The 18,344-nt window shown below is 40.7% G+C and overlaps 1 protein-coding gene across 7 annotated transcripts in view; it reads left to right on the top strand.

Moving 5' to 3' along the window:
* ARFGEF3 (ARFGEF family member 3) overlaps positions 1–12,625 on the top strand; it is an 89,987-nt gene extending 77,362 nt beyond the window's left edge. For 5 of the 7 annotated variants that reach the window (XM_017825912.1, XM_017825909.1, XM_017825911.1 and 2 more), the window contains 4 exons: positions 674–804; positions 2,077–2,085; positions 3,900–5,109; positions 5,863–12,625. In XM_017825912.1, the coding sequence (XP_017681401.1) occupies positions 674–804; positions 2,077–2,085; positions 3,900–5,109; positions 5,863–6,054 (1,542 nt within the window). In that variant the 3' untranslated portion in view covers positions 6,055–12,625. The remainder of the gene's footprint in view (positions 1–673; positions 805–2,076; positions 2,086–3,899; positions 5,110–5,862) is intronic. The other 2 variants (XM_017825913.1, XM_017825910.1) reach the window with 1 other exon arrangement.
* Positions 12,626–18,344: the final 5,719 nt, after the last annotated feature.

Here is an 18,344-nt window from a genome sequence, read left to right on the forward strand (position 1 = left end):
TTTCTCTCTTTTTTTTTTTTGTTGCCTCTCTTTTTGTGGTGGTGGTGGTTGTTGTTATTACTATATTTTATTTAAATTATTAAACCATTTTTATTTCAACCTGTGGGTTTTACCTTTTCTTTTCCCTGATTCTCCTCCCCATCCTTGAGAGGGATGGGTGTGGGGTGTGGTAAGCAGTGGCTGTGTGTCACTTAGTTGCTGGCTATGGTTAAACCACGACACACCCCCACAGAATTGCATATTAGATTTCTGTATCTTAATGGCTGAAAATAATCCTTCTGACAACCAGCCTTTCTAGGTGCAACAGGGCTAACTATGCAAACAGGTCCTTGTCTCCACTATACTTGATATTTTCTATAGTAGTTTACCGGCAGCAGAAAGCTTGTTTTGGCTTTTGGTACTATGCCTTATACAAGTTCAAAGGAAAATATGTCTGTCCTTTGCCCTGTGCTCTACGGATGTCTGGAGGTAGCCCATTGCTCTGAGGCTGTTTTACCAAACCAGCATGCTCCAGGGAAGGTCTGCCTTGGGGGATACCTGGCATTCTCTCTATCACTATAAAATAATTCAACATGACAGATTTTTGCAATGAAGGGAATCCTATTTTCAAGTGCCCCCAAGAACCCAGTGCAAGTGCTAAACTGACTGTTTTATGTAACTTGTTGTTTTCTAGGTCTTCATGCTGGAGACTCAGTGCTCCCCAAAGACTCCTAGCAACAAGGAAGGGTTTGAACATGCCCAGTCATGTGTGCTCATCATTGACCTGCCACCAGATAAGAAACCAAATGGGCATAGCCAGAGAAGGTAAAGTATCTTCTCAGGAAAATACTATGTCATTAAAAGTAAGATAAAAATATTTCCACACAGAGATGTGAACTGAGCCTGGCGAACTATACCTCTCCCTAGAGCTCATAAAAAGAAATGAATACTCTGATCAAATTAGGTTTTGTGACACTGTTATGTTTGTAATGATACCTTGCAAATCCAATGTCTGCTTCACTAATGGTCTTTTAAATTCAGTATTACTCAATTAAGAAGGTGAAAAAAGTTAATGGATAAGCTGGAACAGTATAAATTGAAGAGACCACATCCAAAGCTGTGAAAAACTGTCAACATATTGAGCTAGGGAATATTGATTTTGCTTGGCACTTTATTTTTGTGGAAGTCCTTCCATTATGTTACCGCCTCAGAAATTCATGCATTTGCATGACAATCTGATCCTGTCAAAGAATATTTCTTTTTGCTTGCACTCAGTTCTTTAAACAACTGCTGTAACATCAGTAGAGCCAAGAATCAGAATTCTGCATTCAGGGTTTGTGTTTGTATTGCAAGGTATAAAATATATGGCATGAAATTGTCTTTTACAAAATACCAAACCTACTTCTGTACCACTTCAGGGAGTGGTACAAATCAAATCTAAATTATTGCTTGCAACAAGGAGACAGAATGTGATGGTTCTTCTTTGGCTGAACTGGAAAATGTCTCTGTTCTTACACAGCTTTATAGAAGTTTCCCCTGAGAGCACATGCTCTGTCTCCTTGCCTTCAGAGCACAAGGCCCTGTGCAGAGACAAAGAAAGCTTAAGATCACAGTCTAAACCCTTCCTTTGTGGTGGGAAAATATCTGCTTTATTCAAAGGTTAGCAGATTATTCATCTTGTTATAATGAAACAAAGCGAAAGACCGGAATACTCACCTCTCACAGCACACAAGGCCATGCAATCTAACAGGCTCTGTTTTTAAAGGTAGTGTGGGTCTTGCTTATCTTTAGATAAATAAATGTATAAAGCTTGCAATTAATACAAACTCTGAATGCTCTCACACTGCGCTTTGTCTAAACAACTGCAAAAAGTATATATGCCAGTAAGCGTTACCCCAGCAATACTAATTTTTTCACCAAAACATAGCTCAAAAGTTGACTGAGCCACTGTTTTTCTTATTATTTGCTACAGCAGTGCAGTAATATGCCAGTCATGCATGCTAGTAACTGTGGCCTTTCAAAAGTTTTACTTTAACCTTAGCAGGGTTTCTCTTCTCCCTTTTGCTTTTGTTTCCTTAATGCTGCATCGTTTCACAGGAAGCTGGGGTAAGGGAGCTTTTCTTCTTCCTAAAAAATAATAATATATTTCATTTTGAAACTTTGGAGAATAAGAAAATACTATCCTTAACCAGCTTTGACACTGTGTTTTCACCTATATTGCTGTACTAGTTTGTTTTGGGATTGAGCAGTACTTTACACTGTCCTTGTAAATCGCTTTTTTGGCTGTTACAAGGAAGGAGATCTCCTTCATTCCTGACCATGCTTTTGAAACAGGATTAGTTGCTTGAAATCACTGCAAGCTCTCATTTAACTTTATACATGCTCTTAAGAGCTTTTCTGAGTCAGAGCCTCTAATGATTTTTACAGCAGAAAACTACTTCCCCATAAAGAGCACCATTATATGTGTTAATCGTCAAGATTTTAGCACTGTGAGATAAATTTTACTCACGTATCAGCACTGACAGCTGTGTCATAGTAAGCGAACTGACATGAGTAACTTAAACTGAGAAGAACAGTCTGAACTTTTTTTTTCAATGTTTCATTCTCAAAACCGAGTTTTGATATGATTTCTCAAAAAAAAAAAAATTAAAATTAGACTTCTTGTTTTGGTGTTCCCAAACACTTTTGAAAGTTGTTTAATGAAAGGGGAATAATTTTTGCAACAAAAAATATTAAAGGTCTACGACTGAACTTCTCATGTTACACGAAGATTTGCTTTAACTTAGACCTAAAACTTCAGTATTGCAAGCAAACTGAAAAATCTCTTCCTCACTCGATAGCCATGCAAATTAAAACACAACCCATCATACATCAAAACAAGTATTGCTATATGCATCTGCTCCATTTAAAACATAGCCACTGCAGTCTTATGCAAAGACTTTTATTTAAAGGCCTTAAGATAGGTTCCATACTTTATAATTTTAAATCCATGAGATACCAAACAACAATCGTGTCCACCGTTTCTTCCAAGCCTTACTTGCCTGTAAGCCTCTCACTATTATTTACTGGTGAATGACCTGAAAACTTTTCTTGGAGGAATTTGCCATTCCTGGGTCCCCTGTGCAAATCAAATATGAGTGAGGGCTAGAACAACTCCCAGCATCTCTCTAACAGGAGTACAGCTAAGAATATTATATGTGAGAAACAGGGTTAGGAGTAGATATTTCCATGCTAGCTTCTCAGTGTTCAAGTTGGTCTTAAGAGCAAACATGTGCCTTCAGCCAGACTTCAGCTTGTTTGCATGCTGCATTGCACTGCTGCTGTTTCTGTACATGTTTATTTATTGGTTGGTTGGCTCTTTGAGGTTTATTTTAAGAAATACTCTTGGCATTAGTGGAAATGGAAACCAAATAGTAAACTAGTTTTGGTTTCAATTTATCATGGCAAGGTTAAGGTTGTCTGACATGTTGGTGGAAGGGTAACTTTTGTGTTGACAAGTCCTTCAGTTATAGCAGGCTGAAATATTGAGCATACTTGCAGCTGCCAGAAAATTAAAACCCAGAATATTTAATCCCTCAGTGTCAGACACTGGAGAAAAGGACAAAAATTATAATAGAGTTTTGTTTTAATACCATCTCTACACAAGTGCCATTAGCGTTCTTGCTGTGGACAATTTTTGCTTAAACCAATCCAAGAGTCTTCCCTTTTAGGAAAATATTTGAAAGAGTAGCTGAAAGACCATTCTAGACCGCTTTATCTTTCTCCACTTCTTTTGTAACAAGGCTGTGAAAATTTGGCCTTTCATTTGCACTTTTTGTTTTAGACTCTACAATATAAAGTAGTTCTGTACTCCTAGTGAAAGCACAATGCACCGCTTTAATATTCTGTGATTTTTTCCTTCCTGTGCTTGGTTTACCAAGTATTCCTTTCAGGACGATAGTGGTGAGCTTGCTGTCCCACCAAGTACTGCTCCAGAATTTATATGACATCTTACTGGAAGAATTTGTGAAAGGCCCTTCTAACTTGGAGGAGAAAATGACAATACAAGTACCAGAAAACAAGTTGGCTGGTTTTCTCAGGTACATCTCCATGCAAAACCTGGCTGTCATCTTTGACTTACTGCTGGACTCCTACAGAACAGCCAGAGAGTTTGACACGAGACCTGGTTTGAAGTGTTTGCTGAAAAAAGTATCTGGCATAAGTGGAGCTGCCAACTTGTATCGACAGTCGGCAATGAGCTTCAACATCTACTTCCATGCCTTGGTCTGTGCAATCCTGACAAACCAGGAGAACATCACTGCAGAGCAAGTGAAAAAGATCCTCTTTGAAGATGATGAGAGAAGCACAGACTCATCACAGCAGTGTTCTTCAGAAGACGAAGACATTTTTGAAGAGACTGCCCAGGTCAGTCCCCCCCGAGGGAAGGAGAAGAGGCAGTGGAGGGCTCGAATACCATCTCTGAGCGTGCAACCTGTTAGCAATGCAGACTGGGGGTGGCTAATCAAGCGGCTTCATAAGCTCTGCATGGAACTGTGCAACAACTATATCCAGATGCATCTGGACCTGGAGAATAATGTAGAGGAGCCTCCAGTATTCAAAGGTGACTCCTTCTTCATTTTACCATCTTTTTACTCAGAAACCTCCACCCCATCGACTGGAGGGCTATCTGGAAAGGACACACCATCAGAAGATGACCGCAGTCAAATCAGGGACCAACTGGGAGACAGCCTGACACCTCGAGGAGGAAGTGGAGAAATGTTGCTGCTCCCCCCACCCTTAAGTCCTAAACCAGAGAAAAAAGAGCAAACCAAGAAAAAAGAATGGTGGGAGAGCGCTGGCAACAAGATCTACACTATAGCCACTGACAAAACCATCTCCAAGAGAAAGCAGCAACAGGCCATGACATCCTTCACCAAAGAGATCAAAGTGGAAAAGAAAGGGGAGCTCCTGGGTTCAAGAGGGCCAGATTCACCCGTACTCCAGCGGCCACAACACCTTATAGATCAAGGTCAAATGAGGCATTCATTCAGTGCTGGTCCAGAGATCCTGAGACAAGAGAAGAGACCACGCTCAGGATCTACAGTCAGCTCCTTGAATATATCTGTTAGGGATGCTGAGGCCCAGATACAGGTAGGACATTCTTGTGGAATGCTAATAATAATAGCAATAAATAAAAATATACCTATACATATTTTTAATTGATTTTGTTATAATCTTTTCATTAAATGCCTTTTTATATAAAGAAGTCCTCATGATAAGCACTGAATCTTGCAGCAGCTGGTATTGATAAAGACCTCATTCTGTCCTATTAAAAGAAAGTTGGTCTTTAGGGAAGTGTTATCAGGCATATATATACTAGTTCAGCTTTCAAGAGTGTTTCTGTGACTTGGGTCAAAGCTGCACTTAATCTTAAGAACTAGTAACCTACAGCAAACTCATTGCTTACTGCTGAGGGTTCTAGCCCACTTAAAGCTTTTGAAAACAGCATGCTCCTTGTCACAATGTTTTTGTACTTGAGGTTTTTTTGTTAATTCCAGAGCTGAAATAGTGGGCTCTGTTGCTAAACAGAAACTTGCTGCTTGCATGTCCAAGTGAACAAATCAGTGAAAGCATCAAACTTGACAGACTTTGTTCACTGTGGGACAAAAAAAAAGGTGATGAAGGCTGAGCATGATACCTGCAATACAAAGTCAAACAATTACTTATAGTACTGAATGTGAATTAGGAAAACACAGTGAACATTAAATGAATATGCTGGCATTACTCAGTCCTCTTCATGAGGCTGTAGCCACTAGATATCTTATTTTGTGCCTCAACCAATGGGCTCATCTGTTTAGAAAGGTCTTCTAAAGAGTCTTTTCTTTCTGTCAAACTTATTTATAGGCATGGACCAACATGGTGCTGACAGTTCTCAACCAGATTCAGGCCCTGCCAGACCAAACTTTCACAGCCCTGCAGCCAGCAGTGTTCCCCTGTATCAGCCAGCTGACTTGCCATGTGACCGATATCCGTGTCCGCCAGGCAGTACGGGAATGGCTGGGAAGAGTGGGCCGAGTTTACGATATCATCATTTAAACCAAGCAGTGCTCTGTTGCAAAGGGCAAAAGACATTCAAGGTATACAGCAAAGAAGTATTTGGGGTTCATTAGTTGCCTATTTGTTGGTCGTAAATTAAGAAACAATGAGCTTGTTGATTTATGTCATCCACTTGAGATTGTGTGTTCCTCGCTCACACTAGCAAAGGAGGCAAAACATGAGTCTGTCCAAGTGTCTGGCATGGCCTCAGAACCCAGAAACTACCAGTAAGTCAGGCTGGTACCTGAAGGGGTGATAGATTTAGTACCCTTCATTTTAATTCAAATTTGCGACAGTGGGAGCCACAAGAAACTGCAGCAGAACTTACACACTTGCAATTAGCTGTGAATGCAACTGTCATGTGGATGTCAAACCAGGTCAGTAAGCCTATGTAACTTAAATAAATAAATAAATGCAAGTCAGGAAAAAGATGGAGCTGTATGACAAGGAAAAACATGACACTTTTTAGGATAACATTTTCCCTTCAAAAATTAGCATGAGAGAGGATAGGCAACTAAAGACTATTATAGTAACCATATACATCACTTACTAAAGAAAGTGGAAATTGATTTTGCTCCAAGAAGAGCCTTTGAAGTCTGGTCACATTTGGAGTAGCTAAAGTATTCCAGGTCTAAAACTGGTGAACCAAGCACAGACTATTGATCCTTTCATTGCTCTCGTGGGGTATTGCTTGAAGAGAAATGGCACTGTCGAGCTGCCCTCTCTCCAGTGCTACCCTGGCTGCCTCTTCAGCTATGCCTACAGCTGACCACTTTTTCACAGGTCAAATTCCCCCTAAGGGCAAAAGGGAAGTTTGTTTTGTGTTTCTTGTGAAGCTGTGGGGAAGACACAACACAGAGTAAATACCAGCATGTGCCGGTATGCAGCATTCAACTAAGCAGAGTAGGGATAAAGTGTTCCAGTTTAAGCAACACTGTGGCTATGATTCTACTGGAAATTTGTTTGCTTATATAGAGCTGCTGTAACCAGGAACACCCTTATCACCTTTGTTAAATGTAGCCTATCATTTCACATTGAGCTGGAGCAAGATGGAAAATAGTCTGAAAGTCTTTCCTGTTTCTCTCCCATTTCTTACCTGCTGCTCCTCGTGGAGGTTCATCCCCCTCTGTGCAGCACTCCTATAGAGACTACTGCAATTTGCTGTTATTAGGAAGAGGGAGGAGAAGGGGAAGGATTGACTTGTGTTGTCAAATGCATATGTGATGCTCTTCGCACTAGACACAGCAAAGGGTTACCTTGCTGCACAAGTTATGTCACGGCCCCTGGGACATTCCATCTGGAACTCCCATGCCACATAATTTGTTGATCAGAGTTGAAATAACTTGTTGAAAATAAGTTGATTTTTAATCTTTGGTGACCCCTTAATGCTGTTCTCCCAAGACTTTTAAAATGTGCATACCAACTAAATATACAGCTTCAGTCCCCGCTCCAAAGCATTCTAAAAGTGTCATCTCTTTATATCAGGCCTGGATTTTGCACAACTAACTGCTTTTAGCATCTTAAACCTAGAAAACCCGAGGGAGCCAAGAGGCTTCACTGAACAGCCATCACCCAAGCTGCTGTGTTTACAAAGAGTCTGCCAGTATCCCCCTGCCTTTTACCTCTGTTGCCTACTTTCCATTTGTCACCTGTTAGACTTGTGCAGGGAATATTTGTCCCATAAATTTCTGTAGTGTCAGTCATGCTGTTTCCCTTTCTTTCGAAACTTCTCTTTGCTAAACTGTTTAAAGGACATAAAAGTTCCATAAAAACAACTCTTTCCTACCACCTAAACTGAATTTATAAATGACCAACAATTTTTTCAATTGTCAGTTTTCTCCCAACAGTTTAAATACTTCCTTGGGGACAGGTTAGATTAGCCTTTGGTATCTGGGAGAGTTGTAGCACAGTTTGAGTTCTGTTGCCATGTCCTTCTTATACATCTTTAGGTAGAGTGGTTATATTTTTTGTGCAAGTTTTTACTGGGCATCTATATAGAACTGGTTTTAAAGCAGTACATTAGTTAGGCAACAACAGAAATCAGAATAATAAACCATATGCAAAACAGGTTTTGATTATTTAAAGAAACCCAGGTTTTCATTATAAATTATATGAATGGATGCAGATCCTTGTGGTACTGATCTAAAACTAAAGAAAATCCCTAGATTACGTTGGGGTACTAAAATTGGCAGCAGTACTGGTGAAATCACCCAGGACTACAGAAGAGACCCTAGTATCTAGGAAACACTATGCCTATGTGTTCTGGTTGCAATACGAAATCCTTCTGCAAAACAGAAAAAAAAGCTCTAGGAGTGACAATACTACTACCACCTCTCTCAAGTCATGAACAGTATAACCTAGTATTATCTGATTAGCCACCATCTTGACCTAAAATATAATTTAATTTCAACTATTTACACTAGAACTACCATACTGGAAAATGAGGAGTAGATTTGCTATACTGCTGTTGCCCTGTTTTAAACATCGTCCTTCAAATTGTGCACCAAGTGCCCATTGTCACCCTCAGTGCCTCTTCTTATTAACATCCCTCCATAAGAGGTCATGAGTAACTTCGAGTAATTCCAGAAACGTGATTTAAAAGGAGGGGTGTGGGGTTTGAAGCAGAAAGCTTTACATAGCAAAATTCAGCATGTTCTGCTCTTCCTTTTCTTTATGTGTTAAATGATAAGCAGGTGAGGAGAGCAGCCCAGGGCCACTTCAGTAACCATTAATCTGAGATGCAGAAGCCTTCCGATGCACCTTCAAATTATAAACAAATAAAAAAATTGAGTTAGTTCATTGGATTCTCAGCAATTTTTTTGCTAGTTTAGCCATAGACATCAGCAAGCCCCAAAGAAGTAGAACAATAAACATGTGAAGTCACTATTTCATAGATCTGTGCAATCTGTTTCATGGCTCATGGCTGCCACCTTTCAACCTCAAGCTTTTAGCCCAAAGGAGGAGTCTGCCATAAGCTGCATCAGCCTGTCATAAGCTTCAGGAGGGGATTCCCAAACATCCCAGTCATGTCCAGCTACATGTCCACGCTACAGCAGCTTTTCTGCTTTCCACTTGTGAGTGGGGAAGCACCTCAATCAGTAGCACAAAGTAGCCCTTGTACACGTGTAAGTCTTTCTCACACATATAACCCATTCAAATCCTCACTTATAGCTCTATAACTTAATCCATGAGCTAACAGCAGCATCTTGGCAGCTTTACTCTGGTGGCTTGACATCCTTCTCAGGTACCAGAGCTGCACCTCTGCTGCCTTTGCCTAATTCACACTGCCCTCCTCAGGGTCACTGCAGCAAGCAGAGGCAAGGACACTCATTTTCAAATCTTGTAGGCAACCACTAACAGAGAAAGTTGCTGTTGTCCATCATCAACTACCTTTAAGCACATGAAATAGCTCATCACTGTGCAAATATTTAAAGCGGACAAAAGCAGAGCACTCATCAAGAAAGTGATCCTTCTCTTACATACCAGAAGCAAGGTTTGACCCCAGCTTACATGATCTCAGGCCATTGCATGTGTTTGCACTTTATTCCGTACTGTGAACACATGCAGATGTATGAGATGATTGATGCCTGTATCTACAGATACCTGTAGCTTCAGTCACTGTCATATTCTGAGCATTCAGCAGATTTACAGAGAGCTAATCCACATTAGTAGTATGTTTATCATGCTGTCCAAGTGCTTATATCACACCAGCACTGGTTAACCCAGTTACTCTGGTACATTTTCTAAACATTCATCAGCCATAGAATTACCACCACTATCTTTTGGTTAACATGCTTTTATGTCGTTAAGATGTTAAGATACAGATTTAATATTTTCCTGGGGATAAACACTCATGTGAGAATAACTGACTTAATTTAGCATCTAGAAAGAATTGCTAGGAAAAGATTTAGGCAAAACTTTCCTTGTACAACTCCAAGCACAGGCAACACAGTTTTTTGCTTTATCACAGATAAAAAATTCATGTCCTCTGCACTATGGCTGGCTCATGCCAAGGCCAAGCACAGTTTACACCTGTGACTTGTAAGGTGCTTTGCCTTTCAGGTTGAGCTTCAAATTTTTTTAAAACCTAAACATTAACCTAAATTCACTAACAAATTCTCACTTGCCAAAGATATAACCCCCACCTCTAAGTACCTTATGTTACTGTGTGTAATCATCATCTGTACTTGATACAGCAGCATTTCAATGTTGGTATTGACACTTCAGAGCTTGGCACAGCACTGGCGTAAAACCGAGCAGCAAACAAACTAGCAAGTAGAGAGGTCCAGCTCCATGTGCTGCCTGCACTTTGAATGTGGGCCTAACGTGTGAAGAAAGGTACAAAGTGCCAAAGCTGTTGAAATCCATGGAAGTTAAGTACCTAGACATCTTCACTACTCAGGACTCGGTCCTTGAATCCTTTAGTCTCTACATACGGGTTTACAAATTCTCAGGAAAGGGTAAGTCCTGTACAGTTCCTCACATCACCCATTCTGCTGCTGTCCCCTATACAGCTCTTACCTGAAGAATCCACAGGAACCAGCACATAGTCCCATGCATCCCAGTGCTGCAAAATTGGAACCTTTGCTTTTGCACAGATCCAGTAGGAGGCTGACCCAAACAAGCTGAAGTGTTTTATTTTTTACCTACCTCCTCATCTGTATAGAAGCCAATTGAGAAACTGAGCATGTGGTTTGGTTATTGTCACCTTTAGCAATCCATTCTAGACATGCCATTTCTCAGTGATAAATTGTTTTAAATTCACAAAAAAAGGGAATTGCTCTCTTTTTTTTCCCGCTTTTGTACTAAGATCATGTTTAAGCAGGCTACTTACTCATTACTCCAGTTACAGTCATTTATGAAAAGACCTGTGTACATGACAAAAAAACCCTAACCGTATTTTGTAAGTATAGAAGGACCAAGTTACCATAGCACAGAAGCACAAATGTTGGATTTTATGCAATATAGATAACAGCATCCGGCAGCTAGTGATCCCTCTTCACTGAAACTCCCTATTTTGAGTGGAGCTTCTATAGGGATATGATAAAGGGTCTCTTAGTGGCCCTCACCAGCAACACACCTGGGACTCCAGGAAGTTGTACAGCTGCAAGGAAGAAGTCGTATATCCTCTTTCTGTTGTTTCCACTAATCCCCCTCAGAACATATAATTAATATGTAACACTAATATACTAAACAGACAGATTTGGCCAAACATGCAGTGCTGGATATTTAAAAATAAAAAATGAAAACACACATGGCCTAAGTATGCACCAGTCTTTTCACTTAGTGGTCAGAGGTCTCCCAGCTGAAAATTAAAACCAGAGGGAAGAAGAAATGCCCTAATTCTGTGGTTATTAGTGGAGCTGCACTGTATGATCCTGGATTAATGCAATACTGAGCTTGCCTGTGGAACCAGATCCCTCAAATTCCAGTTTTTGGCAAAATCACAGGTTGAGGTTTGCATAGTGTGCACTGCCACATTGAATCAGGATTTATGAAAGCATTTTTGGTTAAGAAACATGGCAACAGGATCTATTTCAATCCTTTTACCCCAACATCCCACTTTTCAAAAGGTAGTTTATGTACTTCCATAAATTTCATCTAAATACCATGGAGAACCAAGGCCCTGTTTCCTATCCATGCATTTGGTTCATCTGGGCTGCACTGAAGTGCCATGCTTTCACAAGAAGCAAGCTGCAGTGAGAGGCACAGGTACACAGGTGAAAGCAAGGGACAAATATCACCTCCATAAGCAGGCTGTGGTTCCTGAGCCACCTACTCTTCAGGGGAAGGCAGGATTGATACCAAAGGGGAAACAGCCAGGAATGGCAGAGCATGGTGGTGACAAAGCCCTGTACTGCCTGTTGTTTGCTGGTGCAGATGGGAGCAAGAGATTGAGAAGTACACAATGACAGTAGCAAGCACCTTCTTTCAGTTCCTCCTACTTTCTGTTCTCTGCCTCTTTTCTCTCCCCACTTTTGGTCATTATTTGTGAGACTGCAAACATACTTCTATGGGCCCTTCAACCAGAACTGAAGGCAAGCCAAAGGGAGTGAACACTCCATTTCACCAAAGATCTAAGCCTTTCCTGTTTGAAAATTAAAAAAATAAAAATTTTATTTCCATGATGATGGCTGCCACAGGAAGCATTTTACCACAAAACATGATTCCCAGGACTTAATCTCTCTAGCTGTATATTCAGGAGGAGCCAATAATATTTTTTAAGAGAGACTATAAATCACCTTGTCAAGCAAGTGCTTACATGGGGTTTACCTTCTGCTAATTTGATACCTAGCTGCAATTCCTTGGTCTCATCCATGTTTCCTCCCTCTACCTTTCTGCTCTTCTTTAGAAAAACACCTTCCTATGTCTGCTGCGTCCTGTTGTGCCGCTAGCTTTGTATGGTCCTTGGGTGTCCAGTGGTCGGGCAGTCACTGTCAGCTGGCTTGCAAATTGTATTTTGTGTATATTTTATTCTGACTGAATTCTGAAATGGAAATATTTTAAAACAAAAAGTATAAACTATTTATGTTGTTTGTGTTGTAGAATAAAGATTCAAATGCAAAATAAATTATGCTTTGGTTTTGTCTAACAAAAACTATTTTACAGTTCCTGATGAAGCAAAGGAACAGAACTGAGAAAGGGCCTGAAATATGTGGTATGTACCAGCAGGGACTGCTGTTTTTATGGATGACCTGCGGAATTCAGTCACTATGAACTGCTGGGTTTTTTTGATGGCAGGTGAGATCTAAACACTGTAACAAATGAGTCCTGCAGCACTCCTAGCTAGAGTCTGGGCTTGTAAGGGTGGAAAAGGATAAAGCTGCTGAGGCAGCTAAAGGTCCAAGTAGATACCATGCAGAATTTTGAAGCATCTAAACAGGTGAAACATTTCTCCCTCCATTAAAATGAGGAAAATACTTTTGGCTTTGATTTCGTTAGAGATGGGTTCATTGGAGCTCTCATGCAGAGCCAAACTTTTGTTGCACTTTTAAGCTAGGCATTCCCTGACCACAGTCAGTTTAGCTAGCACTCAACACGTGTTCCCAACCTACAGGTGCATGCAAACAGCATGGTTACTGCAATGTTTCATCTTGCTAAAAAGCTCAGCAAGGGCTCTCCCCATCACCTAAATCCCTCTTTTGATTAAAGTTGAATCAGTGATTGCTCCTGATGACAAAAAACCTTTTGTTTAATGAAAATACTTAATGAAAACAGTGAACACCTTCACAGCAGCCACACATGCTTTGGTATGCAACCAAAACGTACTGAAGGAGAATGGGTTGGCCAGTACCCCTGTCAAAAGAATTGCCATAGGGCTTCCTGAAAGCAGGAGTGTTCCAGTGACAGTACATAGCATCATACCATAACCTTTAGGGTACACCAGTGTGTGTGCTCAGGGATGCTCTCCACAGCCTAAAGGCAAGCTTGCCACGTAAGAGTGAAAATGCAGCCAGCATTCTCACCTGGCCTCACTGGTTCTCTGGGCATGGGCTCCCATACGCTGAAACAACACAAGGTCTGGCCTTCGATATCTGTTACGTAACAGCCTCATCAGCATGAAGGTTAAGAGCAGATTACAAAGCAAATAAATGAGGTTGTGATGCTTTAATAATCTTACACACTTCTGGCAAAACAAGAGTGTGTTAAATCCTAACTGTCAGATCTAATTTCATTCCAGGAAACCACCTTCTGCTACTCCACACTTCTCATTTAGATCCCATTAGAAAGATTTTCATTTCTTCTTAAACACCACTCAGTAATGTGAAACAGCAACAGGGTAAATACAGAGAGTACTGCTCCACTATTCCACTCACTCCTTACATGTACAAATTTCCAGCTGCCTTCCCACTTACTGCTGGGGTCAGACTAGCATGGCTTCTGCTGCCTCTGGTGCAAGAGGTCCATATGTGATAGAAGGGGTGACCTTGCTTTGTACTTATCTAGAAGAAGCTAGGTCGTCTTCTATTATCGAGGAGCGAAGTGTTAAAAACATTTGTCAAAGAAACCAGCTGTCAAGAAATATTTAAAAAACAAACAAACAAAAAAAGAAAATAAAAAAAGAAAGGGACTAAACAGGCACACTGTTAAATTTCACTATTAAATTGGTTCACTGAGCAAACCTATGGCAGAATTCAAAATAAGAAGTAGAACAAGGCCTGGGTTCTGTCTGCTGAGCTATGTGAAATGCAGGGTGATCTCTGATTTTGGAGCTTTTGGCAAAGAAGCTAGCATCAGGATAAACCTCTTAACGTCTAATATCACCGTAAACAAACACAAATTGAACTGTATCCAAATGCTTTACACAGTGTCCTAGAACAATGCAGTCAGTATCCAGATTTCAAAACCCAGAGAATCCCAAATAAATCAAAACAATTCAGTTGTAAGCACAGGTCAGCTAGGTCTTACTCTTATCATGAAGAAAAAAAAAAAAGAAAAAACCCAAACCCAACAAATTAGTGAGGCTGCATGTGCAAATTTCTGACTCCTAATAGAAATCCATTGTAGTAAATCTGGTTTAGTCTTTTGTTCTGTTTTCTTTTTGCAAGAGATCTGTATCTTTATCTACACTGTAATTACTGGGAAATCTGTATCCATAAAGTAGAAGCAATACTTCTGATTTGCCAGCTCTCAGGAAATATGCCCAACCTAAAATATTTTTGTTCACTGTGGTTAGTGTGACCACTTCTGAGGATATCTCTCATCATCTTCATTCCCTACCACAGTCAGACAAAATTAGTGAAGATTAATTTAGAATACTTTACTGTGTAGCATTTATAAATTATTTACTGCTTTTCAATGTTACATTACATCCCTGGCAGACTGCTTTGTACTTCTAATCAGTTTCTCCTTTGTGCCAGAGATTACAGGGAGAAAGAGATCAAAACAAAACTGGCTAAGATGTTATATTGAAATCTATCCCTGTAAGTAATTTTTGTCCAGGAGGTCAGAAACAGGCAAATCTTCAAGCTTGGGAAACAATAATGTCAAACATAATGAGAAAGTGAAAAATGGCTTTGAAAATGTATTGCAGTAACTAATCTAAGGAGGGGAAGGTGACAAGGCTCTTGGTTCATAATGCTCACTTGTAAAAATAATTTCATCTTCCCTTTAGAAAACACAGGAATCGATTTCTGGGTAGAATTGTTATGGTGGCACCACAAATGCAAGGGCCCTGATAAAAATGTTCTTTTAAAATCCCAGCTGCTGAGATGGGCACCAGAGCAGATCTTATATCTCTCTTGCATACATTACCTTTTCTTTTAAAAGGACACTAAATAATTGAATATCTCAATGCAGGCTCTTGTGACCAGCCCCAAGCCCAAGAGAATAAACACTGTTAGTTTGCAAAGTCAACCATGAAACAAAACAAAACAAAACAAAGGAAGATTTAAATCTAGTTTGAAAATTTTTTTTTTACAAGTTTGAAAATTTTTTAGGCAGAGCTGTGCTGAGACTAGGACAAGAAGTATGACCACAATTAAGTGTCTGTTGGAAGGGAGGGTGTATAGAGTAAGCCATGTTGTTCTAGACAATGGCACCGATCTGCATAGATATGCAGTGACTGCTAAAGAAAAACAGGATGAGAAAGAAGAGCCTGGGGCAGGGCACAAGAGCCAAACCACATCACTTAGAGTGTCTCTTTTAGACACTCAAACCAAGCCAGGCTGGCTGGACATTCATCCCTTTCAAGAAGGTTTCATCCTGCATATGGCAAAAAGTAATGTTTGGAGTAAAATAAAGTTTAAAAAACCCTAAACCATGAAGATCAACATCATAACATAAATGCCTCTAATCAGTCAGGTCTAGTGCAGCCCCTTCAACCTGGGCACATTATATCTGCTCACCCATACAGGGCACATTGACCCACAGCAGCTCCCTAGTTCCTCTTGCTGTAACACACCAAGTCACTTGACACTGAGAGTGTGAGGATATGCCGGGATGGGAGTATCCCCACCTTGTAGCAGAATCAAATAACTCTTTATTTGTCCAATAGACAGTATCCAATAACAGACATGCCTCAGATGTTCTGCTCACAGCTGATTCTCTTTGTATTCCACTGCCCCAAGCAAAAACTACTTGTTCTTTAAAAAGAAAATCCACATTTAATCAGACTGGCCCTAGGCTTTCGCCACTGTCCAACTGTGAGCAACACTGGAGCTTCACACAGGAGCAAGATTTTGCACAGCAGCATCAATACAGCCCATGCAGCCTGAATTGGAACGCACCATGGGGCACTCTCTTCCCACCTATCCAGAAGCAGGTCTTTTCTCAATACTGAGTCTTTTCTCAATGCAGTGGGTATTTTCTCAATACTGTCTCAAATGACAATAAAATCTCCTGAATTTAGGATGTGACGGTCTGCACACTTGGAAGAACTGTTCAGATCATCGATTCAACCAGCCCAAATGCCAGAGCAGAGTCTTCTTTATGTTTTGCTACAGTTTTGGCCCTTCTTGTACAAGCCCTCAGCTCAATATCTGCTTTTCACAGAAGACACTATCACATAACTCTATACACCTTGACATCAGCACATCATTCTTGGGCTGCAGTTTGCATGTGCTAGCTGAAAATCTAGCCTGTTAATTATAAAGGGCTCACACTGGGTAGTGGTTCTTCACAGCTCCACTGTCCAGGTATTCCTAATGTGCAATTATTCCCCTCCAAGCATTCACACATCCCTTAGACAACATATTTCTTTCATGATCTGTTTGCAATGCCACTCCCAGCTGCCAAGCTAAGCCTCTCATTTTAAGAAGCCACATTTAAAGCCTTTGCATCCATGGTTTTCTATGGAGGGTGTTGCATGGTGCCTTATCTTTTCTAACACCAAGACCCTTTTACTTCCAATCTTGTAGCATGCTTTCCACTTGCATCTCCTTAAGCTCTCATCTCCCTAGTGTGAGGGAAAATGTGGCAGTGCCTTTATCTTGTTGTCCCAAGTGTTCTTGTCCTTATGGCCTTACACTGTTCAATTCTGAATTATTTTTACATCAGAAATGTCTGCCTTTCATCTTTAACTCATCCCTTTTTTCCTGTCTGCCTCCTGACATCTTAGTTTCCAGTCTATAGCTCCATTGTAAGAGCTTTTCAGCCTTTCCCTCACAGTTTTTAGCAGGCAACTTCTGCACCTATGAGGGTAATGGCGTTTTATTTATCCAACAGACAGTACCCAATAACAGACATGAGCAAGGCACAGCAAACAATCAGCATGCAGCTCAGGCACCACATCAAGTGTGACATGATTGATACTAACAGCATCATAAGCAAAAACAACCAATGGGTCATTTGAGAAGCTCCCAGTGGGTCACGCTCAGCAGTGTTACATGCCACCTGCTGCACCAAGAGGACACTCCAAGGAGGAGGACACCTGCCTGGGTGTCCCTTATTTCTCACCTCACTGGTGGGGAGAAGTTTTCCCTTTTCTCTGCCCCTTCAGGTACCCCTGCCACTACCTCTGCTAATAAAGCCTCATGCATTTAAGGCTAGCTGACCTGCCTCTGTACAAGAAAGGTCATACTCTCAAATCTAGGCTTGACTGCCATTTTGCTGACAAGTTGAACTATTAACCAGTATACTTGAGAAAATAAAGATCTTGCCACATCTGCAGATTTGAGGCCTCTTTCATATACAAGATTTTCTTAATGTATTTCATTTCTTTAGCAAACTTTATCTTACAGGTTGCAGGGGGTTGTGCATCTTCTCCATGAGTTTGAAGTAAAAATCTTTAGATTCAAATCAGGAGATTCAGCATCAGGATGTGAGCTCTGAAGTGGAACAGTACACAAAATGTGCGCTATTTCAAGCAAAACAGTACAAAATTGCTTAAAGCCTCTCAGCTGATGCTCTGTTAAATAATACACACTTCAATTCAGGGAGTTTCATATAGATTCAGAAGTCCATGGACAGGAATAATTTTCTCCCTTGTCCTGAAGGGCCAAAAGGTGTTCCTTGGTCTTTCATTGACTACTGTGTAAAACACTGAACAAATGTATCCTGATTTATAGCCCCAGTTCTCATATGGATACAGCCTGCAGCTTCAGGGAGGACACCTAACCAGGGGCTGGGGTTAAGGAGGAGCAAACAACCTGGCTCATCTGTGCTACAGGCTAGTCAGTGAGATCTGGGTAACCTCTGCTACTTAACTTCCAGCGTACTACAGCTTTCTCCTTATGGTTTCTCCCTTGTCTCTCCAAGAGGCCACTTGAGGAACTGGCAGTGCTTCCCTAACCTTTAAACCCTCCTTTTACAGAGCCTGAATGTTTCCCCCACTACTGTGTCTTTGGTCC

The sequence above is a fragment of the Lepidothrix coronata genome, unplaced genomic scaffold, assembly GCF_001604755.1.
Source record: "Lepidothrix coronata isolate B3197 unplaced genomic scaffold, Lepidothrix_coronata-1.0 Scaffold123, whole genome shotgun sequence".
Taxonomy (NCBI): Eukaryota; Metazoa; Chordata; class Aves; order Passeriformes; family Pipridae; genus Lepidothrix; species Lepidothrix coronata.